This window comes from Phacochoerus africanus, chromosome 15 (genome assembly GCF_016906955.1).
Source record: "Phacochoerus africanus isolate WHEZ1 chromosome 15, ROS_Pafr_v1, whole genome shotgun sequence".
Classification (NCBI taxonomy): domain Eukaryota; kingdom Metazoa; phylum Chordata; class Mammalia; order Artiodactyla; family Suidae; genus Phacochoerus; species Phacochoerus africanus.
In genome coordinates, this window is record NC_062558.1 from 11,719,710 (window position 1) to 11,743,483 (window position 23,774).

The 23,774-nt window shown below is 49.9% G+C and overlaps 1 protein-coding gene across 2 annotated transcripts in view; it reads right to left on the reverse strand.

Moving 5' to 3' along the window:
- Positions 1 to 1,933: 1,933 nt before the first annotated feature.
- Positions 1,934 to 23,774, reverse strand: part of SCARA5 (scavenger receptor class A member 5) — a 132,956-nt gene continuing 111,115 nt past the window's right edge. For both annotated transcript variants that reach the window (XM_047760395.1, XM_047760394.1), the window contains exons 8-9: positions 15,345 to 15,539; positions 1,934 to 4,042 (exon numbers count right to left, since the gene is read on the reverse strand). In XM_047760395.1, the coding sequence (XP_047616351.1) occupies positions 3,906 to 4,042; positions 15,345 to 15,539 (332 nt within the window). In that variant the 3' untranslated portion in view covers positions 1,934 to 3,905. The remainder of the gene's footprint in view (positions 4,043 to 15,344; positions 15,540 to 23,774) is intronic.

Sequence of the window (23,774 nt, forward strand, 5' to 3'; positions counted from 1 at the left end):
TCAGAACCATTCCCTTGTGGGGAGGGCATGGGTTTCCACTGGGAGAGAAAGGTGCTCCACTAGGCATGTTAAAGTGATCTGCATCCATCAATGGCAGAAGGATGAGGTCTTCCCCTCAGACCCAGGATGAGCTCTTAGTGACTGGAGGTCTGGCAGGCAACAGAGCCAGCACACGAGAGAACTTCTTATTGTTGAGAAGACGATGGGCAATGGTAAAGCAACTATGGTGTGGACACAGGCAGAGCTGAGAAGGAAATAGGCCAGGCAAAGAGCCAGGAAATTTTTACCTGCTCTCAGGGACCACAACTCAAGCCATTATTGCAGGATCTAAGACCTCTGTTTTGGAGACCTATTTTAAAGCTCTTTGCCTTTTTTTTTTTTTTTTTTTTTTTTTGCTTTTTAGGGCCGAACCCATGGCGTATGAAAGTTCCCAGCCTAGGGGTTGAATCGGAGCTATAGCTGCCAGCCTACGCCACAGCCACAGCAATACTAGATCTGAGCCGAGTCTGCAGCCTACACCACAGCTCATGGCAACGCCAGATCCTTTAAACCATGGAGCAAAGCCAGGGATCGAACCCGAATTCTCATGGTTACTAGTCGGATTCGTTTCCGCTGTGCCACAATGGGAACACTCTGTTTGTCTTTTTCTGAAACTATTTCCTTGTAGCTCATCCTTAGCTTAATTCAGCCAAGTACTAAAGAGAACCAAACAAGAGCCTTGGGGTAGTTTCCTGTTGTGGCTCAGTGGTAACAACCCAACCAGTGTTCGCGAGGACACAGGTTCAACCCCTGGCCTCGCCCAGTGGGTTAAGGATCCCACGTTGCTGTGGCTGTGGTGTAAGCTGGCAGCTGCAGCTCCAATTCAACCCCTATCCTGGGAATCTTCATATGCTTTGGGTTCAGCCCTAAAAAGCAAAAAAAAAAAAAAAGAGCTTTGGGGAACTAACCTTGGAAGAAATCTGAGCTGTTGAGGCTGAGGGAGGATGTGATGGGGAAACTCCCTCCCCACCTGAAGAGTCTCTCTCCAGAGCTGGTCTCTGCCAGACTCCCACCCCGTGCCGAGTTCAAACCATGAAGGCCCTTCCCTGTGATTCTCTCCCACCAGAAAGCACCCTCAGGGAGGACTTCCACTTTGGACTGTGAGAGGGTCCTTTGCAGAATCATCCCCCTTCTGTTCTAACTAGAAAATGGTCCAAAATCCTTGACAAAATAGTTTTGGACTTTGGACCACAGGTGGCTCAAGGCTGTGCTCCTTGATCAAAAGACTGCCCTGGCCTGGGCTCTCTGTTGACTGAGGCCGAGTCCCGCCACCTTGCTGAAGTGAGGAGACAAGCAGGACACCGCCTTTGCACATTTCCAGTTAAGTCCACATTTCCCTGTTGACTTCATTCAGCAGATTATCATGGCCCACGGCAAGCTTGGGCCATTAGCTTTTCTGAGGGGCAGTGATGAGCGTGTGGGCAGGACTACGCCTCAGCCTGGGCCAGCCCCACACACCGTCTGCCCCGATCCTCTGCCTGGGAGTTCCCGCCTCTCCTTAGGTGATGAGGCCCCATCACTTCACAGACCTTGTACCCAACTCTGGACGACTTGTACCCAACAAGTCAATGCATCTCCAGGTGAAAGCATGTTCCCAGGTGAAGAACTCTGGAGATGTGAGCCAATAGCGGTGTTTGTTCCTTTAAGGACTACAAAAGCAATTCTCTTACAAGCTGGGCCTCGATTATCATTTTGTTGCTGAGGAACCTTTCCTTAGGTGACCTAATAAGGTTTCAGACACCATGCTCTTGGTCTAGACTGTGCTTACTGTTCTTGAAGTTATTCAAGCAGCTTCTTGCAAGTCGCCCTACTGAAAAGTGATCAGACCCATCCAATTTTCACCAATCCTTCCCAGGCAGGCTGAGTTTTCATGAGAAAGGATGTGAAGGAAAACTTGTTGGTGACATGTTTTTAGCTTTATTGAAATTTTCTCTTACAAAAGGTCTGCTGCATTTTAGGCCTGGCCTAATTTCCTTTAGTCCCTGAAAGACGGGTCCACAGCTATTTCCATGGCCTCTTAAGTAGGAATGTAAACTTGTAGATGTTTAAGGTTCAAATGCTTATCACCATTGTTTTTATTTACCATAAATCAAGGCTTGTGTTTTCTCAAATGAAAAGACCAAGTAAGAAAGTCACGTGGGTCCTTCACTGGTGGGATAACTGGATTCCTCACCACAACAGACTTGGGGATTTATTTCATTCAATGTGATCTTTTTCCACCTTTAGCATTTTCTTGTTTGAATGCAAACATTGCAATGTGCTGGGCTATGTAGGAAAGAATGCTTTGTTCATATATGCATACATATCTTGGCTCCGGGAAAAGATGCACGAGTACGTGTTATGTAAACATAGCAATCGGTCAGAAGGAGAGTCTCTGATCGTTAGGACATTAATGAATAGCAAGCATATTGCAAGCAAGGAACAACCAATAGCGCATATCGGTCTAGTTGTCAGCTGGGAACTCTGCTGGTCTGACACCTGCAGCGTCCCAGGTGGCACTTTCCCCAGCTAAGTGATGCTCACCAGCTAGGACAGGTGATTGTGTAGCCCAGGCCTGACTGCCTTCATGACACCCCCAATGGAGGTGGGTCTGTACTCCCCCTAAATAGCTCCCCAGGCCTAGAGCACATACATATAGCCCAGTCTGACCTCCTCATGTCAAAAGCAGAATATGATCTCCCCACCACTACAAAAGGGATGCAGACCGAGGACTCGCAAAGGCCTATGGCCTCTTCTTCCCCCAAAGGTTGTAGGGAATCTTCATTTCCTTCCACTCCTGTAGGATTCATCCTGGCCACAGGATGACACTCAACGAAGCCTGGAAGGCTCAATATCATTACCTCCAAGCAGCTTTGGGACATGGGCAACATGGCTTTGACTCTGACCGCCAGATGGCTGAGGGTTGGTTTTGGTTTAACCCAGGAGGCCCCCATGTCACTCTTCAAGTTGGCTTTCCTGCTGTGTGGTTGATTGTCCTGGAAGCCAGTCATGTCTGACCTTGAACTCACGCCCCATGGGTCCTGAACGTCCTGCATCCAAGTTTCTTGCCTGAGCCTAGCAAAGTCGCATGGAAGTTCAGGTAGAAACAATGATCTAGGTCATTTTGGATCTGACTGATAGGCCAGAGGAGTGGGCCAGTAGAGTGCTACCTGGAGATCAAGTGGTACCCAAGCTAACATGACTGGTAAGAAGGCTGCAGAGTGAGCAATGAATTTAGCACCCAAGACACTATGATAGTCACTCAATAAATGTTCCTTTCACTCCCCTTCTCCAAATCCAGACTGGTTCCTGCAGGAGACTTGCATTTCCCTCTTGCTCCCACAGCTGGCCTCGCCTCCATATCATCTCCCCAAAATAACAAACGCTGTGCAGAGGCAGAGTAAAGAGGGGCAATGAATCATTCAGGACTGTCTCTTGCGGGGAAAGAAGAGGTCTCTTGGCCTGAGGTTTGAGAATCATCCGAAGAGGAAATGATCTGCAGTGCCTCCCTCGCATCCTCAAAGCTGCCTGGTCTCCAAGGATCACCTGCAACTCACAAACCACAGGGAACGTGGATATGGAGGCCCGAGGCAGGGTGTTTAGAGGACTAAGCAAGATGGTGATCCAGTTGATCAGGGCTCCACACAGGACCATAGTAGAAGGGACATATGGGCAGTAGATCCCAGAGTCACACTGTGGAGCAGAGGTCCAAGGGGAGGAGGACAACAGGCCCCCAAGGTCCTGGGATGGGCATATGGGGGGTATGGGGGTGCTGGGTGGGGAGAGCAGAGGTCCAGTCAGGGTAGCTCCGAGCGATGCCCCCACCCCAGGAATGCAGGAAGGAGGCTCAGCGGCAGGGCTGGGACTCTGGGCTGCTGCGCCCACTTTCAGTGTCTCTTGCATGTCACTCCAGCATCCTCAGCGTGGCCGCAGTTTGTCACCCCCCATTTGGAGAAGCTGCAGCGGAAGATGGTTTCCTCTGTGCCCTTGCAGGCAACATCATCCATCCAAATTCTCCCTGTGCCTGTGGAGACAAGTCAACATGATTTCTTAGCAGGTCTGCAGGAAACGCAGGACAGAAAAGGAGCACTGCTGTCTGTCCTTGACTCATCTGTCCCAGGCTCTGCTGTCAGTTCTCAGATCTAGTGGTTCCCATCTGCCTTCTCCATTCCACCAAGACCAAGACTTCTTTTTCTAGGCCCAGTTTCTTGAGGGCAGAATAATTGATAGTGGAGATGGTGGTATTTACTGAATAGCTCCTATGTGTCGGGCACCTTACATATATGGTCTTCTCTTTCTTACCATGGGGCTGTGAGATACATATCAATAAACCCTTTTTCTAGATGGGAAAACTGAGGTTCAGAAAGCAATGGGTGCAAGGTTGCTCAGCTGGGAAGCGGCAGAGTCTGAACTCAAACCCAAGTCTTGCTGCCTCCCGGGCTCACACTGTATATGAGACACTTCTTAGCTTCTGAGATGTATCTTGTAGTCTCTGTTGATGAATATTCAGTCAAGGCTAATTAGAGGAACGATGTCACACAGATCCTGGGTTGGAGAGATCCAGTGCCCCATAAACAAGTCAGAGCCAACTCACCTCCAATCTTTTGAATTTAAAGCAGATGGTCACTTTCTTTTCTTTTTTTTTTTTGCTTTATCTTTCGTTCTTTCTTTCTTTCTTTCTTTCTTTCTTTTTAGGGCCACACATGTGGCATATGGAAGTTCCCAGGCTAGAGGTCTGCAGCTGCAGCTGCCAGCCTACGCCACAGCCACAGCAATGCAGGAGCTGAGCCAAGTCTGTGACCTACCCCACAGCTCACGGTAATGCCGGATCCTTAACCCACTGAGTGAGCCCAGGGATCAAACCTGCAATCTCATGGATTACTAGTCAGGTTTCTCACCACTGAGCTACAACGGGAACTCCCAGATTGTTTCTTTCTATAACCCCAAAACAGTGGTACTTTGAATGACAGGGGATCCCAGAATGTAACTAGACATATATGTAATGACAGGCAGAAGCATCTCTAGCTATACATAATTAGGACAGGTCACAAAATACAAAGTTGCTAAGACAATCTAGTTGAGTTTTGCCTGCCTCTTCACCCTACCCTGTTCACTGAGGTGTTTTTTTGTTGTTGTTGTTGTTGTTTGTTTCTTTTTGCTTTTTAGGGTCGCACTGGTGGCATATGGAAGTTCCTAGACGGCTAGGGGTCCAATTGGAGCTACAGCTATGGGGCCTACGCCATAGCCACAGCCACATGGGATCAGAATGACATCTGCCACTTACACCACAGCTCATGGCAACGCCAGACCCCCAACCCACTGAGCAAGGCCAGGGACTGAACCCACATCCTTATGGATACTCGCCGGATTTGTTTCCACTGTGCCACGACGGGAACTCCCTCACTGAGTTCTTAAGGGGACCAACCTGCTAGTCTGAAGGTCCTCATGCATGGGAGCTTTTAGTTGGCTTTCCAGGATTGTACTTGAGCTTCAAGAGATATAAACTTTTCACTGAGGACCCTCAATGTCAGGGGAAGAGTTCCCATCGTGGCTCAGCAGAAATAAATCTGACTAGCCTCCATGAGGACACAGATTCAATCTCTGGCCTTGCTCCGTGGGTTAAGGATCCAACATTGCTGTGAGCTATGGTGTAGGTCGCAGACACGGCTTGGATCCTGTGTTGCCATGGCCGTGGCGCAGGCCAGCAGCTATAGCTCCAATTTGGCCCCTAGCCTGGGAACCTCCATATGCCATAGGTGCGGACATAAAAAATTAAAAAAAATAAAATAGAATGTCAGGGGGATAGGGCAGCTGGGTGAGGCTCTGAGGGAATGGAAAGGGCTTGTCTGGGGTCAGAGGGGTGGAGAGGGGAGGGGCTGCCCCAAAGTCACAGACAGCCCCACTGATAAACTGCGAGGGCCATCACCTGGGGTGGGCTCTCTGGGCTGATGGCTAAGCCAGGCCCCTGATGGTGGGAGCCCACTCGGGAGCCCTCTGGAACGATGCCTGAGCTTCAGGGCTCCCACAGAAGCAGTGGCTTAGAGCTTTGCTACTCAAAGTGTGGTCTTGGACCAGCAGCATCAACACTGCCCAGAGCTTGGTAAAAATGCAGAATCTCAAAACAGACTCACAGATCTTGAAATCAAATTTGTGGTTACCAAAGAGGGAAGGTAGGAGCGGGATAAATTACGAGTTTGAGGTTACCATATACACACTACTATATATAAAATAGATTTAACATATACACACTACTATATATAAAATAGACAACTAACAAGGACCTACTGTATAGCACAGGGGACTCTACCCAATGTTCTTCAATAACCTATATGGGGAAAGAAGCTGAAAAAGAACAGATATGTGTATATGAATAACTGATTCACTTTGCTGTACACCTGAAACTAACACGACATTTACTCAACTCTACTCCAATAAAAATTTTAAAAAAAGATTCTGAAGCAAACTTTTTTTTTTTTTGTCTTGCCTTTTCTAGGGCTGCTCCCGTGGCATATGGAGGTTCCCAGGCTCGAATCGGAGCTGTAGCCACCGGCCTATGCCAGAGCCACAGCAACGCGGGATCTGAGCTGAGTCTGCAACCTACACCACAGCTCACGGCAATGCTGGGTCCCCAACCCACTGAACAAGGCCAGGGATCGAACCCGCAACCTCATGGTTCCTAGTCGGATTCGTTAACCACTGCGCCACAATGGGAACTCCTGAAGCAAACTTTAATAGAAATAGTCACTGAGCTGAGGAAATAGGGAGCACCCACCATTCATATCCCCTTTGCTGAAAATAAATTTCTAAACAACAGCAACAAAATGCAGAACCTCAGGCCCTGCCCAGGACCTACTGAACCAAAAGCTACATTTGAACCAAGCCGTTGTGCACTGAAGTTGGAGAAGCATCAGTAGAGCAGAGAAGTAGAACCTTATAATAAATAAGACAAATCTGGAGTCAAATCTCAGCCCCATCTAGCAGAACCAGTTTTAAAACTGGGAGGGGATTTCCAGGGTATTTGGTGCTAAAGCTGGGTTGGTTCTGGATAACCCAGGATGGTTGGTCACTCCAGCACCCAGACGTGTAAGGTCTAGGAGCTGGCACTATAAGTCATGGGATTCAAGGTCATAAACTGGGTTCCAACATGACTGACTGTCAACCTAGGCGAGTTAAATGAGATAACGCCAGAGTTGCTGTATTTTAAAGGGCTTTGAAATAAACCAAAACCCTATACAAGAGCTAGCTCAAGGGTCAGTACTGGACTCTGAGCCTAGCCCAACCTCCTCCCTGTCCCATCACTCAGCAACCAGACAATCAGTCCTAGAGGAACTGTCAGGACCAACTACGGACATCTTTACACTGTCACTCACCCCTGGACTGCATGGGAAATCCCTTTACAAAGAACATCCAGGGAACCATTTTGCTGCCCACTGTGTCTACAACACGAACTAAGTGGTTTGGACCTGTTTTTGTTATGCCGGGATTTTCGGCATCTGTTGTCACAACATTGCCGAGCAACGAATTCGCGGACAGAGGCTTCCTTGGATGTTGTTCCTGCACCCGCGCCTCTTCTCTGGCCGGATACAATGCGCCTCTTACACAATAAGCCCTTTGAGGCCAAGCAAAAATTCATAGATTCAGTGTCTCCTGGAAAACACATCAGTTTACAAATTACCCAGGAAAAGGCTGCAGGCCCAAGAGCTCCACGGGATTAGTCACGCCCCAAACAAATAAAGAAGCAAAGGGAAGAGACCGACAAACACAGAACAGGCCCAAGGTTACCCACCCTGGTGCATTTGCAGGATCGTGAACTCTGGTTGATATTTGGCCAGGGAATTCTGGCAAATGTTCAGTCATGGAAGAGCGACTAAAACGAGAGCAGCACCGTTACATCAGCAGCACTGGACATCTGTAATTCCTGGGGCATGGCTGAAGGGCTGATTAACCCTCAGACCATCTCTGCTCCTGCCACATGAGAGAGGCCAGAACACCCAGGATCCAGGTACCAGGCATCCCTTTAGCTTCAGAGTGGACACCTGAGACTCAAGTGTGCCCTGGGGACCTCGAGGTCCGTATCACCTGGGAGCTCATCAGCAAGGCAGGGTCTTGGGCTCACCCAGCCCTCATTAGAGTCCACCAAGATCCCCACAATTCAATGTGCGTTGAAGTCCAAGACGCCCTGCTTAGATCAGGTCTGCTCTTCCGCACAGGTTCTGTCTGTGAGCTCTGTGACAAGCCTCGTCAGGTAAGCAGGGAGGGGGGTACTCTGTGCCCCACTTTACAGTCAGAGCATTAAAGCAACAGATGTTTTATCCGGAGGAGGCAAAATTGGGACTAGAGGCCAGGTCTCCTGACACTTAGAGCACTAGCGACTGTTGGAAGGTGATCCTGTTGGGATGAGTAGTGGTGGTTTTATTTCATCCTTATCATTCATTCATTCAAACACTTAAGAGCCTACCTCATACTCAGCACTACTCTACTTTTTTTTTTCTTCTGCTTTTTAGGGCCACATCCGCAGCACATGGAGGTTCCCAGGCTAGGGGTCTAACCGGAGCCATAGCTGCCGGCCACAGCCACAGCAACTCAGGATCTGAGCCACATCTGTGACTTACACCACAGCTCACGGCAACACCGGATCCTTAACCCATTGAGTGAGGTCAGGGATCGAACCTGAAACCTCACGGTTCCTAGTCGGATTCATTTCCACTGCGCCATGACAGGAACTCCGATCAGCACTATTCTAGGTGTTTGGACTACATCAACGAACAAAAGATGATTGGGGAAAAAAACAACAACACTGTTGGTGGGAATGGAAACTGGCATAGCCACTGTGGAGAACTGTGTGGAGGTTACTCAAAAACCTGAAAACAGAACTACCATATATGATTTAGCAGTTTCACTCCTGAGCATATATCTTAAAAAACCAGAACTACTAAATCAAAAAGATACATGCACCCCAATGTTCACAGCAGCATTATTTACAATTGCCAAGATATGGAAGCAACCTAAGTATCCATCAACAGATGAATGGATAAAGAAGATATGATATGATACACACATACCCATGCACACAATGAACCACTAGGCAGCCCATAAAAGGATAGAAATGTTGCCATTTGAAACAAATATGGATGGACTTGGAGGCCTTTATACTAAGTGAAACAAGTCAGACAGAGACAAATATTGTATGACATTACTTATAGGTGAAATCCAAGAACTACAACAAACTAGTGGCTATAACAAAAAAGCAACAGACTCACAGAAACAGAGAACAAACTGGCAGCTAAGAGTAGAGGGGGAGGGGCAATGTAGGGGTGGGGGAGTGGGAGGCACAAACTATTGGGTGTAAGAGAGGCTGCAGGGATGTGGTGAACAACATAGGAAAGAGCCAACATTCTGTTATAACCATAAAGGGAAAGTAACCTTTCAAAATTGTATAAAAAGAAAACCAAAATCTCTGCTTTATAGGATCAACGTGTGAGCTGCTGTATGTTTATTTAGAGTAATATGAAAAGAAGGAATGAGTTACACTGAATCCTACAGGCTGCAGGCTGCCATCAGAACCTCACACAGGAGCAGGCAGGACAATTATCAGATATTTAAGAGAAAGGAAAATGGAGGCCCCAGAAAGGTTAAGTGGCCAGTTCCACAATTATTAAGGGGAAAGAGATCATGACCCAGGCCTCTGACGTCTGGCCAGTCCAGCCCCTGTTCCTTGTAGGACCCCAGTACACAGTGCACAGCACTGTCACTAAGCCAGGAGGTGGCAAACCCAATTCTGCCCCCACCACCTACTTTTTTGTAAATAAAGTTTTATTGGCACACATCTGATTCTGGCCCCTCATCTGATTACATTTTATCTGTGGTTGCTTTCATGGTACATCTGTAGAGTTGAGGCATTGTCAAAGAGATTGCAAAGCCTAAAATAGTTACTCCCCGGCCCTCTAATGTTTGTTGACCCTTGCACTAAGCCACCTTCCACTATTTGCATTTTATCTTAGAAAAAAAGGGTAAAAAGTGCTAATAACGATGTAATTAGATGTGTACACTCCCAACTCCATCCACGCTCCCACCTACCAAACAGTCTGCATCTGGACTCACCCTCACCTCTTTTGTTTGTCTCACCGAAAGATTTTCTCTGAGGGTCCAAAACTAATTCCCGGCTGTGCCCTAGTGATCTCACCAGCTTCCATCTCCCCCTGGACCCTGTCCCAGCCATCACCTCCCATCTTCTCTACCTGCACTCACTACCCACCCCCTTCAACAGCTCTTGGACCAATTTAAAATTTAAAATAAAGCAAAAAACAAAAAACCTCCCAGTCTTTCTCATTTGGGCCTTTCCTTGCTTTTTTTCCCAGGGAAACCGATAATTTGATTCTTGAGCCCTGTCCAGGAAAACTTTTACGGTGCCAGACCACTGAGAGCACTGCCAGGGCTTGGCAGTTTCTTGGATTACACTGGGGAGGACGCAGGTTCACACGGACGGAAGTGCCTTCCTTCCTCTCCCCCACCTCCTGTCCCTCCTTCCTCCCTCTCACGTTTAGCCAGTACCTATCACGTCCCAGGCACAGTTCTGGGGTTTGGAGCTCTGCCCTCAAGATGTTCTCACATACCTTGGAGATCATGAGTGTTGGAGAGGGACGCACAGAAGACCGCCAAGGAGCAGAGGGGCGAGGCTACGTCATGCGCTGGGGGCGGAGCCGGCCCGAAGGAGCCACCGAGTCTCCCCCAGGAGGTGATCCTTGAGGGGCAGAGGAATTAGCTAGGTGAAGGAGAGGGAAAGGTATCCAGACCCAAGGAACAGCACGTGAGAAGATACAGAGACGGGAAACAGCTGGGTGAACTCAGAGGCCGCACGTGGATGCAGGCGGGTGAAGGGTGAGCCAAAGGTGGGAGGAGGTGGGAGGCACATTAGCACTGGCCAAGGGCCCTAAGCTAAGAAAACTAAGGGCCCTAAGCTATGGATCCCGAGATCCATAAAGGCCCACTGAACATTGAGCAGGGGTGTGACAGGAGCAGGAGCTTTTAGAAAGATCCTGGGCAGCCAGGAGGAGGAAGGCAAGGGGTGTCAGCTTGGAGGGGAAGGTATGGGGCAGCAGCTCACAGAGGACTATAGCTGCTACTGCACCCACCTGACTGACCCCCTACCTCCACCCAAAAAGTAGCACATAAATGAGCACCACAGGGCCTGCACTGTGCTAACTGCTCACCGGCCATGATCTCATTTCACATTTGCAATCATCCTGCCAAAGTGGAAGGGCTGAAGTCAGGAGAGGTTAAGAAAGCTGCTCCAAGGAGTTCCCATAGTGGCACAGTGGAAACGAATCCTACTAGGAACCACAAGGTTGCAGGTTTGATCCCTGGCCTTGCTCAGTGGGTTAAGGATCTGGCGTTGCTGAGAGCTGTGGTGTAGGTTGCAGATGCAGCTCAGATCTGGTGTTGCTGTGGCTGTGATATAGGCTGGCAGCTCCAGCTCCGATTTGACCCTTAGCCTGGGAACCTCCATATGCCATGGGTGTGGGCCTAAAAAGACAAAAGACAAAAAAAAAAGAAAGAAAAAAAAGAAAGTAAGCTGCTTCGGGTCACTAGGCTGGTATGTGGCAGATTTGTGATACTAGCTTTGGTTGGACCCAGAGCCTGAGCTCCTAAGGCAATAGCAGTGAGGACAGAGAGGAGGGGACAGAGTTAAGGGACCACAGAGACTGATACTGGTAGAATCTGTAGGATGCAGGGAGGGGGTGAGGGTGGGAGGAGGGACAGGACTGCAGTCCTGGCTGGAAGGGCAAGCACAGCGGGAAGAGACCAGGGCTGATGGAGGACGGGCCCAAGGCTTTGGAGACTCCCTGCGGCTGAAGCTGAGCAGACTGGGGCTGGGACGGAGAGTTGGGGCACCTGTGTGACGGGAGCTTGTGGTCAGAAGGGCGTCTGGACCTGATGCACTGCCCACCTTCTGCCGGGAGAGGCGGGCATCCTTTCCCTCTGCCCCAGAGCTGCAGCGTCATGATACCCCTTGAGAGTCTGTGAACATGTCTGCTTCCTCCTCTAAACTGAACACACTGAGGTCAGAGACAAGCTGACCCAACACTAGTGCCCCAGTGCTGAGCCTAGCCCTGCCCATGGAAGGTGCCAGAAGCTGTCTCAGGAAGCAGGGAGTGCAGCGGGGCTGGATGGATGGGCACCAGGCAAGCTTGCTGGGTCAGTCCCCTCCCTTCCCAGCCCCCACTTCCCTGTGTGTACCCGGGAATGACACCTGGCTTGCCTACCTGTCCAGGTCTTGGCTATCACATGACCTAAGCGATTAGACAACAATGGGGAAATAACGGTGCAAATCTGATGTGGACTGGGAAGTGAGTCTGGCATCCCACTGGCATCCCAAGTGGCAATTGTAGAGCATCCCGTCACGCCACATGATGCAAAAATCAAGGGAGAAAGAAAAAGGCCACAACGGCTCAGTTTTAGCTAGTCCTGCCCATGACATTCAAACGACGTACTGGGGCTTCTCTAAAAGAGGTTATGATTTTTTTCCCCTCCAAGGTTTGAATTCCACTTATTAGGGAGAAGTCCTCCTTGGAGCCAGAAATAGAGAAGCGAGGACTGTTCCCACTGCTTCTCTTCCTCCTGCAAACAAAAACAGCCCTTTTCCTTGAAGAAAACAAGCTTTAGGTGGGAGGAATGTGCTCTCCCCCGGTGGGCTGCCCTCCTCAGAGCGGGACTCTTTGAACTCCCCATGCTGGCCCTTAAGTAGAGAGGCTGAGATGCTGGGGTCAACCAGCCGCTCTCTGCCAGCTGTCACAACAGATTTCACAAGCGTCCCTTCAGTGAGTACGATTGTCCTAGTCTGCTCAGACTGGGTGGCTTATAAACTCAGACATTGATTTCTCACGGTTTTGGAGGCTGGAAGTCCAAGATCAGGGTGCCTGCGTGGTCTGGTTCTAGGGAGGCCCTCTTCTGGCTGGCGGGCTACCGACTTCTATTTTCCTTACAGAGGTAGGAGGCGGGAGCTCTGTGGTCCCTTTTATAGGGCACTAGTCCCATCATGAGGGCTCTGCTAGTGACCTCATCATCTCTCAAGGGCCTCCCCTCCCAAGACCATCGAAATGGCCGTTAGGATTTCAGCATGAATTGGGGGGGGGGGGGACACAAATATTCAGTCTGCAACAGGGATTAGGGTCTAAAGTACAAGATTCTGAGCAAGAATTGTGGTGGTCCAAAGTGGGGACAAGGAGAAAGGCAGCTGTGAGGAGTGGAGGGTTCCACGGCCAGTCAGGATGTGACCCAGCCCCGTGTCCCTGTCGGAAAAGGACGCCCCTCATCTCAGCACAAATCCCTTTACCATCTGGCACAGTGGGCTGGGCAGCCACGGTCTCTGGCAAGACAGTAAATGCTCTGTGACCCAAGGAGCTCCCACAGCAGGGCCAGTGGTCCCTCCCCAGGTCACAGGGAGATGCGGCAACCGAGTGTGAGAGGGTCAGTCCAAATCCCTCCCCGCACCTGCTGGGATGCTGGACCGCGTGACAGGTGAGCAGGTGCATTTCAAATCACAGGGACCCAGAATAGACATTACAGACTTTAGGTTACAGACACCAAGGTGCCGAGGGGAGAAGCAACAAGATCACACAGCCCAGGGCTGGGGGCATGGGTACATTATTATACCGGCACTGTGTTCACACACGTGGGACCAGGGTTTTAGTTGTGAGTCAACACAGGTTTCTCTAGGTTTGAGGTCTGATGGAGGACAAAGCATGTGTGACAGCGAATGCTTGCTTTTAAGTGTGAATGTGTAGTGTGCTAGGGAATGCGTGGCACACGCTAGTGCTCTCAGTTCACATGCAGGTCCTCATATCACCTTGCAGGGTGGCCACAGGAAGCGTGCCCGGGTATAGAAGAGTGTCATGGGCTGAACTGTGTCCCCCTCAATGTCCCTAAGTGGAAGCCCTAATGTGGCTGTCTTTGGACACAGGGCCTTTAAAGAGGTGATTAAGGATAAATGAGGTCATTAGGGGGTCCTAATCCACAATGACTCATGTCCTTATAAGAGGAGGAGACACAGACACACACAGAGGGACGACCATGTAGGACACAGCAGGAAGGTGTCCATCCATCCACAAGCCAAGGAGAGAGGCCTCAGGAGAAACCTGCCCACACCTTGACCTTGGACTTCCAGCTTCCTGACTGGGAGACAATAAAGGTCTGATGTTTAAGCCCCACGGTCTGTGGTATTTGTTATAGCAGCTGAGCTGACTAATACAGAGGACTAGCCTGAGGGGCAGACACAGAGCTGTGGCTAGAGACCGGAGCTGGGGAAGAGCCAACCTCTCTGCAACAGGAAAGGGACAGATGGCTCAAATCAGCTGCCTGCCCAGGAAGGGTCTATACCCCTCCCTCAAAGTCCCTTGTACCGTCAGTGAGAAGGGAGATGGGCTTGATCCTATTAAAGGAAAGCAACCAAGATGGTGAAGGCTGTCAAAATCTTATCCTCTGAGGACAAGATAAAGTACCTGGAGACATTCATCTGAAAAAGAAAAGGCTCAAAGAGGAGTGGAGTGATAAAAACACAGACTATTGAGCCACCTGCTTAGGCTTGAACCCAGGCTCTGCCATTTGCCAGCTGTGTGACCTTGGACAAGTTATTCAACCTCTCTGTGCCATTGTTTCCTCATCTGGAAAACAGAGATGATATCTAGTGTTGTGATGATTCCATGAGTGGTAACATGTTTGGAACTAAGCCTGGTACACAGGAAGTGCTACAGAAACATGAAATAATAATGGAAATATATGAGGGGTAGGTGGAAGTGGGGTTAGCTAAGTGCCCTGAGATGCAGAACTGAGGATAGGGGTCAACAGGGGTTCTGACAGGAGACAAAAAAAAGGGAGTCAGGAGCTCCCATTGTGGCTCAGTGGAAACGAACCCGACCGTAACCATGAGGGTGCGGGGCCAATCCCTGGCCTCTCTCAGTGGGTTAAGGATCTGGCATTGCCATGAGCTACAGTCTACAGTCAGAGGGGGCTCGGATCTTGCATTGCTGTGGCTGTGGTGTAGGCCAGAGCTGCAGCGCCAATTCGACCCCTAGCCTGGGAACTTCCACATACTGGGACCTAAAAAGAAAAAAAGGGACTCAATTCAAGGAAAGGAAGGAATGTTCTAACAATCAGAACTGTCTGAAGACTGACTGGCTTGCCTGGGGGTGGGTGAGCTTCCTGTCTTGGCATGGATCCAGGCAGAGGCCAGATGACACTGGGCAGGGTCCCAGTGGAGGGGGCGCTGCACAGGAGGGCAGGCCTAGGACTCCCAGGCCCTCGCCCAGGTTCTCCTCCTAGTGCCCTACCTTGTCCGAAGTGAGCCGTCCGGTGCACGTCCTCGGCGCTGGGGAAGCCCAGCATGCGGCACACCACATCTCCGTCCTTCTTGTCCCAGCCATCGTCACACACGGTGCCCCAGCGCCGGTCGTGGTACACCTCCACGCGGCCCTGGTGTGGGCCCGTGCCATTCACCAGCCGGACCATCACGGCCTCCACGATACCTGCCGGGAGCAGCACAGGGTCACTGGTCACCGCCTTGTTTTGGACTCAGCAGGGCCCCTCAACAGGGCCCCTCCCCCACTTCCCACTGCCACCTGCATAGGAAGGGGGCTGGAGCCACAGCCAAGGCCCAGATGGCGCCCAGCAAAGGCCAGGGCATCACCTTTGCCCTTTGTCACCCCTGCTCGTCTTTCTTCTTCCCTCTACTTTTTTTTTTTTTTTAAATAGGCTTTTTTTTTTTGGCCCTGCCCAAGGCATGAGGAAGTTCCCAGGCCAGGAATGACAATGACAATGTTAGGTCTTAACCACTAGGCTACCAGGGGACTCCCCCAAATAGACTATTGTTTTCAGAGTGGTTTTGGTTCACAGCAAAATCGAGAAGGAGGTACAAAGATTTCTCCTAGACCCCCTGCCCCTACACGTGCAGAGCCTCCTCCCCCCCCACCACCACCCCAACAGACTGACTGCACGTTTGCTATAATCTATGAACCTGCAATGACACATCACCATTGCCCAGGGTTGATGGGGTTCACTCCTGGTGTTATCCAGTCCATGGTTTGGACAAATGTACAAGGTCAAGCATCCACCATTACAGTATCACACAGAACAATGTCGAAAAAGCCCCTGTGCTCCACCTCTTCATTCATACCTCTCCACCCCCTAACCCCTGGCAACCACAGATATTGTTACTGTCTCCACAGCTTTGCCTTTTCCAGAGTGTCACATGGTTGGAGTCGCATCAAATTCAGCCTTTTCAGATTGGCTTCTTTCTCCCAGTAAAATGCACTTAAGGTTCCTCCATGTCTGCTCACGACTTGATATCTCCTTTCTTTTAGCATCAAACACTATTCCACTGTCTGGATGATGTACCACAGTGTATTTATCTCTTCAGCCATGGAAGCACATCTTGGCTGCTTTCGAGTTTTGGCCAATCATCCATAAAAATGCTGGAAACATTCCGTGCATGTTATTGTGTGCATGTATTTTTAACTCACTTAAGTAAATACCAAGGAGTAGTAGGATTTCTGGATTCCGCTCCACTTTGTTTGTTTGTTTTTTTTTGTTTATTTTTAGAGCTGCACCCGTGGCATATGGAGGTTCCCAGGCTAGGGGTCGACGCAGAGCTGTACCCGCTGGCCTACACCACAGTCACAGCAATGCAGGATCCAAGCTGTGTCTGCGACCTATACCACAGCTCACGGCAATGTGGGATCCTTAACCCGCTGCTGCTCCACTTTTTGAGACCTGGTGACCAGCAGTCAGGCCTGCCAGGGAGGAGGGTGAAGGGGAAGAGAGAAAACCAAGGGATGGTCAAAACTGCGGGCAAGTGGCCCTGCTGGGCAACCTAGTAGGTGGGGAAACCCTCAGGGTGTCTCAGCCCTGCAATCCATACTCGGGGTCCACTTTCCCAGTAGGCCATTGGCACGATATTGTTTGAAGCCAGGCAGACATGGGTACGAATTTTGGCTCTGCCCTTTGTTTGTTTGTTTGTTTCTTTCTTTCTTTCTGCTTTTTAGGGCCATACCTGTGGTATATGGAAGTTTCCAGGTTAGGGGTTGAATTGGAGCTACAGCTGCTGGCCTACACCACAGCCACAGCCACAGCAATGCAGGATCCAAGCTATGTCTGTGACCTACACCCCAGCTCACGGCAACACCAGATCCTTAACCCACTGAGCCAGGCCAGGGATTGAATCCACATCCTCATGGATCCTAGTCCGGTTTGTTGACCACTGAGTTATGATGGGAACTCCGGCTCTGCCCCTTACTATCTGTAAGAGGGAGACCGTAGTTCATCAAATCTAAGATGCCACTTTTTGTAAGGCCCATCACTATTTTCTTTTCTTTTTTCTTTATTTGTTTTTATTTTTTGTCTCTTGTCCTTTTAGGACCACACCCGCCATGTCTGCAACCTACACCACAGCTCACAGCAAAGCCAGATCGTTAACCCACTGAGCAAGGGCAGGGACCGAACCCGCAACCTCATGGTTCCTAGTTGGATTCATTAACCACTGCGCCACGACGGGAACTCCCCAATTTTTTTTTTTTTTTGTGTGTGTGTCTTTTTGCCATTTCTTGGGCCGCTCCCGTGGCATGTGGAGGTTCCTAGGCTAGGGGTCGAATTGGGGCTTTTGCTGCCAGCCTATGCCACAGCCACAGCAACGCCACATCCGAGCAGCATCTGCGACCTACACCACAGCTCACGGCAACGCCGGATCCCTAACCCACTGAGCAAGGCCAGGGATCGAACCCACAACCTCATGGTTCCTAGTTGGATTCGTTAACCACTGAGCCACGACGGGAACTCCCAACACCACATTCTTAACCCATTACATCACCAGGGAAGTCCCCATCACTATTTTACATGCTACTAAGAAGGAGGAAGCTTGGCCAGTTGCAATAACATGTTACGTCAATTGCTACATGCTTCCAGACTTCAGAGGTGTTTTCACTGTGTGTCAGAGAACCGGTGAAATATCGCCATAGATGTAAAGAGCTTACAATGGCAGCTGGCAGAGAGAAGACTCTTCTCTCTCCCTGAATGACCTTGAGAAAGTCTCCCAGCGTCTCTGAGGGCATTGCTGGCAACTGTGACGTGGGACAAGGCACTGGGCTATTTTGCAGACTAAGTAAAACGACCTGTATGAGGCTCTAAGCATGGTGCCTGGCACATAGTAGGAAATTAGCAAATCCTAGTTTGCCACCCACCCCCTTCTCTTTGCATTACAAAGTAAGGTGATACTTCTAGGGGAGGCGGGGTGGGGGGAACAGCTGCTAAAAGCCTTCTGATCATCTCAAAGCCAGAGTTTCACTGGAGTGTTACAGTGTCAGAGTGATACGCTGTGTGTGGGCACTGGGATGGGAGAGTGGGCCTCCACCTGTGTCATCAGCAGCCTGCCTGCCCTGCCCTGCCCTACATGGGGGCCTATCTTTACCTCTCAGGGACCCGACCTTCCTCACTTGACAAGATACTGCAGGGATCATTGAGATTTCTTTTTTTCTTTTTGGCTGCATCCATGTAGAAGTTTCTGGGCCAGGAAATGAACCCACGCCACGGCAGTGACCTGAGCTGTTGCCGTGATAACACCACATTCTTTTTTTTTGTTGTCTTTTTGCCTTTTCTAGGGCCGCTCCCGCGGCATATGGAGGTTCCCAGGCTAGGGGTCGAATCGGAGCTGTAGCTGCCAGCCTACGCCAGAGCCACAGCAACGCAGGATCCAAGCTGCGTCTGCGACCTACACCACAGCTCACGGCAACGCCGGATCCTTAACCCACTGAGCAAGGCCAGGGATTGAACCCGCAACCTCATGGTTCCTAGTCGGATTCGTTAACCACTGAGCCACGACGGGAACTCCCAACACCACATTCTTAACCCATTACATCACCAGGGAAGTCCTGGCCACTGAGTCTTAAATCTGGCCACACATCAAAATCATTAGGAATCTATACATATTTTTTACAAGTGTCCCAAAGGACTGTGAGGTAATTGATGTTTGTGGAGTGGCCTCTGGGAGTGAAAAGATTCAGGAATCCAGAAAGCTCCTTCCAGATCCACTGTTCAATGATTCCAAAACCAGGCGAGAGGTCAAGGTTGTTACTTCTGGCAGCCAGAAGCCACCTGGACATGTGGGCTGGAGATGTGACACAGTGACAAGAGGGTGACATCATACATCATGCAGGAAAATCCTCACATGAACTGCCATAGAAAACAGCAAAGCCCGATCATGTTCTGTTCCCAATAAGTACTGAACCCTTGGAATTTTTTTTTTTTTTTTTGAGTCTTTTTAGGGCTACACTTATGGCATTTGGAAGTTCCCAGGCTAGGGGTCCAATCAGAGCTGCAGCTGCCAGCCTATACCTCAGCCACAGCAACTGGGAATATGAGCCGAGTCTTTGACCTACACCACAGCTCACAGCAACACCAGATCCTAAACCCATGAAGTGAGGCCAGAGATCAAACAAACCAACATCCTCATGGATACTAGTCAGGTTCTAAACCCGCTGAGCCACAATGGGAACTCCACCCTTGGACTATTTTTTTGTCTTTTCTTGGCCAGCTGGCCTAGGGGCTTCCCTCTTCTAATGATTGTGACTCAGCAGAGAACTTTGTAGGCTCCTGGAGGAGCTGGCAGAACTGATAAACCCCACAGCTGTGCCACATGAGAAAGGAGAGGAGTTGGAACTGGCCATGTGTCTGTTTCGAGCTGCCCAGGCTAGGAAAACCCCAGAATACTCTGTGCAGGGGCACCAAAAAAGTCCCCAGGAACCACACCAAAGATGCTGAAAGAGGACAGACTTGGAAAAGCTCCTTGAAATGTTTAATGCAATTTTCTTTCTTTTTATCTTTTTAGGGCCCCATCCACAGCACATCCCAGGCTAGGTGTCCAATTGGAGCTGTAGCCCCAAGCCTGTACCACAGTCATGGCTACAGCAATGCAGGATCCAACCACAACCTTCAGCACAGCTCACGGCAATGCCAGATCCTTAACCCAATGAGCAAGACCAGGGATCAAAGCCTCATCCTCAAGGATACTAGTCAGATTCATCTCCACTGTGCCACAACGGGAACTCCTAATGCCATTTTCTATGTATCTCTCATCCCTGATCATTCTTCCTGCATGGCTTTACGAGCTCCAGCCAGGAAAGGCTGAGGACGAGCAAGAGAGCACAGGACTCCTGGAGACAGAGACCACGGAGGGGCAGGATGCAGAAGCCAAGTAAGTCTGAGACAGACATGCCTGCACGAGCAGTAATGACCAGCAAACCTGGAGCCACAGCAGCAAAGGCCACCTGGCCCTGGCTGGGGCTTGGCTCTGGTGGGGTGGCCAAGGTTGACACCAGCCTTGATTTCTCCCAGACCTGCCTCACCTCTGTCAGCACCCGGTCCCAAGTGGCAGTGGGCCACCCAGGCCAGGAGGCCTCCAAGGGCAGCCTCAGTGTGGGGTCATCAGTGTGGCAGGAGGGTGCTGTGTGTCCCAGAGCCGGCCAGGCAGAGTTCAGGGTCAAAATAACAGGAAGAGGCCGGGTGGAGTGTGGGCAGGCAGGGCTGATGTTCAGAGACATTCCACATCCTCTCCGTTCTGGCCGGCCTGAACTCACTCTGTTCGTGTCTTTATTTTGCCAAGTACGTGATGGCCATCTGTTAGGGGCCTGGTCCTGTTCTAGGAGCTGCGGATCCATCTATAACAAAGTCTCTGCTCTGGTGGACTGATATTTTAGAAGGAGAGACTAGCAATAAAACTAGGAATCAAATGAAAATTTTCCTAAATGAAAATTTAACTATGACCACGTGCAAAGATAGGAACAGAAGCACAAGAAGAGAATGGAGTGGGAGGGGAGGCTGTATCTTGGATGCAGAGACGAGGAAGCCCTTGAGTAAAGCCCTGCGTGAGCTGGGGGAGAACGTGGACCCCTCCTCCCACTTCAGAAAAACCCTCTCTGTACTCTGGCCTAAAAGTTTCTTGTCCTTTAAATCTCAGCTTGTATGTCTCATCTCCCCCAAAGCCTCCCTTGATCCCCCATACCTGGGCAGGACCCCTTTTGAGGACATACTTATCACTTCATATGATAATTTCCTATTATAAGGACACTGTAAGCATGCTGAGGACAGGTCATGTAGCCAGATGCAGCGCCTGGTATACTGAGACACCCAAGCTGGGCCCCATGAAGGCACCCACAAATGGAAGTACCCACTCAGATCGTATACACCCAGGTGTGCAGGTCCTGACTAGTGGACACAGCTCCCCAGAACCAACAGCTTTGGTGGGAGCCTGAATGGAGAGTCAGCATCAGGCTGCTCCTGTTTCCAATACCCTCTTTATTATAGCCCAGCCCTGTCTTTTTTTTCTTTTCCCCTGTGGCACATGGCAGTTCCCAGGCCAGGGATTGAATTGGAGCCACAGCTGCAACCTACATACCACATCGCAATGTGGAATCCTTAACCCACTGTGCTGGGCCAGGGATCAAATCAGAGCCTCCACAGGGACAAGCCAGGTCATTAGCCCACTGCACCATAGCGGGAACTCCCAACTTCACAGCCCCTTCCACTCACTCCCTCGCCGATGGCTTCTTTCGGTGGGATGGTCCTAAATTCTGGACCCAGAATTCAAGGTTTGGTACAATAACCATACATTTCAAATAAAAAAATAAGGATGTGGTCTGTCATGTGATTATGATGAGTGCTGAAGGATATCTGGAAAGTGTCATTCGGCTGCTGAAATATTAGAATTCCCACAAGGCTTCGATGTATACGGAAGTAGCAAAAGAATATTTGGAAACAGAACAACTTCAAAAAATTGGAAACACATGGTAACCATAATTGTGAGACTTAATGCGTCAGTTTCAAGGATGTTTCTGGTTTATGCCCCATGCTCCCCACAGATCAAGCAAGGTCGCAGCCCTCAGGACTCCCCCCACCAGGGTTGGCTCATCAAGCACAGAAGCCTATTCCTTGTCACTTGTTTCCAGACCCCCCAGATTCAGGGCTTCTCCCCACAATGGAGGCTCAACATGGTCCCCTTGCCATGGGGTCAGCACATGCTACACACCCCAAAAAAATCCAAATTAGGCACATTTTAGTCTAGCTCCATCTCATAGAACATGGCACTAAGCTGTGATTTTTGCATCATTTTTCCCCCCTAACAGAAACCCATCTTGGAGTTCCCTTCATGGCTCAGCAGTTAACAAACCCAACTAGGATCCATGAGGATGTAGGTTCTATCGCTGACCTCGTTCAGTGGGTTAAGGATTCAGCGTTACCATGACCTGTGGTGTAGGTCACAGATGCGTCTTGGATCCCACGTTGCTGTGGCTGTGATGTAGGCTGGCAGCTATAGCTCTGATTCAACCCCTAGCCTGGGAACTTCCATATGCCGCAGGTGTGGCCTTAAAAAGCAAAAAAAAAAAAAAAAAAAAAAAAGGCCATCTCTATAGATACCTCCCTTAGGAAGACTATAGGCTAAAGTTTGATCTGATTATGATGCAAACTGCCCAAATTCAGGACACGGCTATCCCATGAACAGTATCTCCAGCCTTCTTTGCCCTGAGGACTGCCAGGGGTGGCCATAGGCAGGCCTTTTCCAGGCTGAGACATGATGCCACCTTCTGGAATGCCCTTGGGTAAGTACCCAGTGACTGCAACACTGACCCCCCCTCCAGCCTGAGAAAGACGTCAGGACTTGCTAAGAAGTTTGGGTTTCTGTGGGCAGAGGGTGTAAACTCTGCCTTTTCCCAGCAGTTCCTGCCCTACAGCAAAGCTTTCCCACCAAGCAACCAACCACCATTAAGAAACATTCTCACAGCCCCACAAAATCAGATGCAGTGCCTGAGAGGCTGCTGAAGCCTGATTTGTGCACCACCGCCCCCACCCCATACTTCTTGTAAGTCCTGGGAGCTTATTCTTAGACGCCCACCCAGAATAGTCCCCAAGGAGTGGGCAGGGCTATTTGGAGTCAAGGAGATGCCTCTCTTTGCATAGGACAGTGTAATAGAGAAGAACTAATCTGACTCCTTGGAAATTCTGTTCCTTTTACTCTAACCTTACTTTAACCTTTGTGCTCTGTTGCTGGCTTTGCACTCTTTGTAAAAGAATGTTGCCTATAGCCTGAAATATACAGGATAGCCTGACAGTGGCCTGACCTGAACAGAAAACAACATTAGCCTTGTTGGAGGTTTACAGGAACATCATGACCTGACTGTGACATGACCCAGTCCTTGACAGCTGCAAGAACAAAGCATCCAACACCAAGAAGTTTGCAGCAACTAACCGGGCCCCTCCTTCACCTTGTCTTTAAAAGGGCTTTGCCAAAAGCCTTTGGGGAGGTCAGGGCTTTTTTTTTTTTTTAAGCTGCACCTGCAGCATATGGAAGGTTCCTGCCAGGAGTTGAATTGCAGCTGCAGCTGGGGCCTATGCCACAGCCACAGAAATACCAGATCCAGGCCACAGCTGTGACCCATGCCTCAGCTTGTGGCAATGCCAGATCCTTGAGCCACTGAGTCAGCCTGGGGATCGAATTTGCATCCTCACAGAGACAATGTCAGGTCCTTAAACCGCTGAGCAACAACTAGAACTCCAAGGGTTTTTAAGGCATGAGCCACCCATCTTCTTGCATGGCTGTGCAATAAACTTTTCTCTGCTCCAAACTCGGACATTTCAGTATTGCGTGGCTTCACTGGGCACTGGGAACATGGACTTGCATTCAGTATCAATAGCAGAGGAAGACAGAAGGCAGGGGTTTT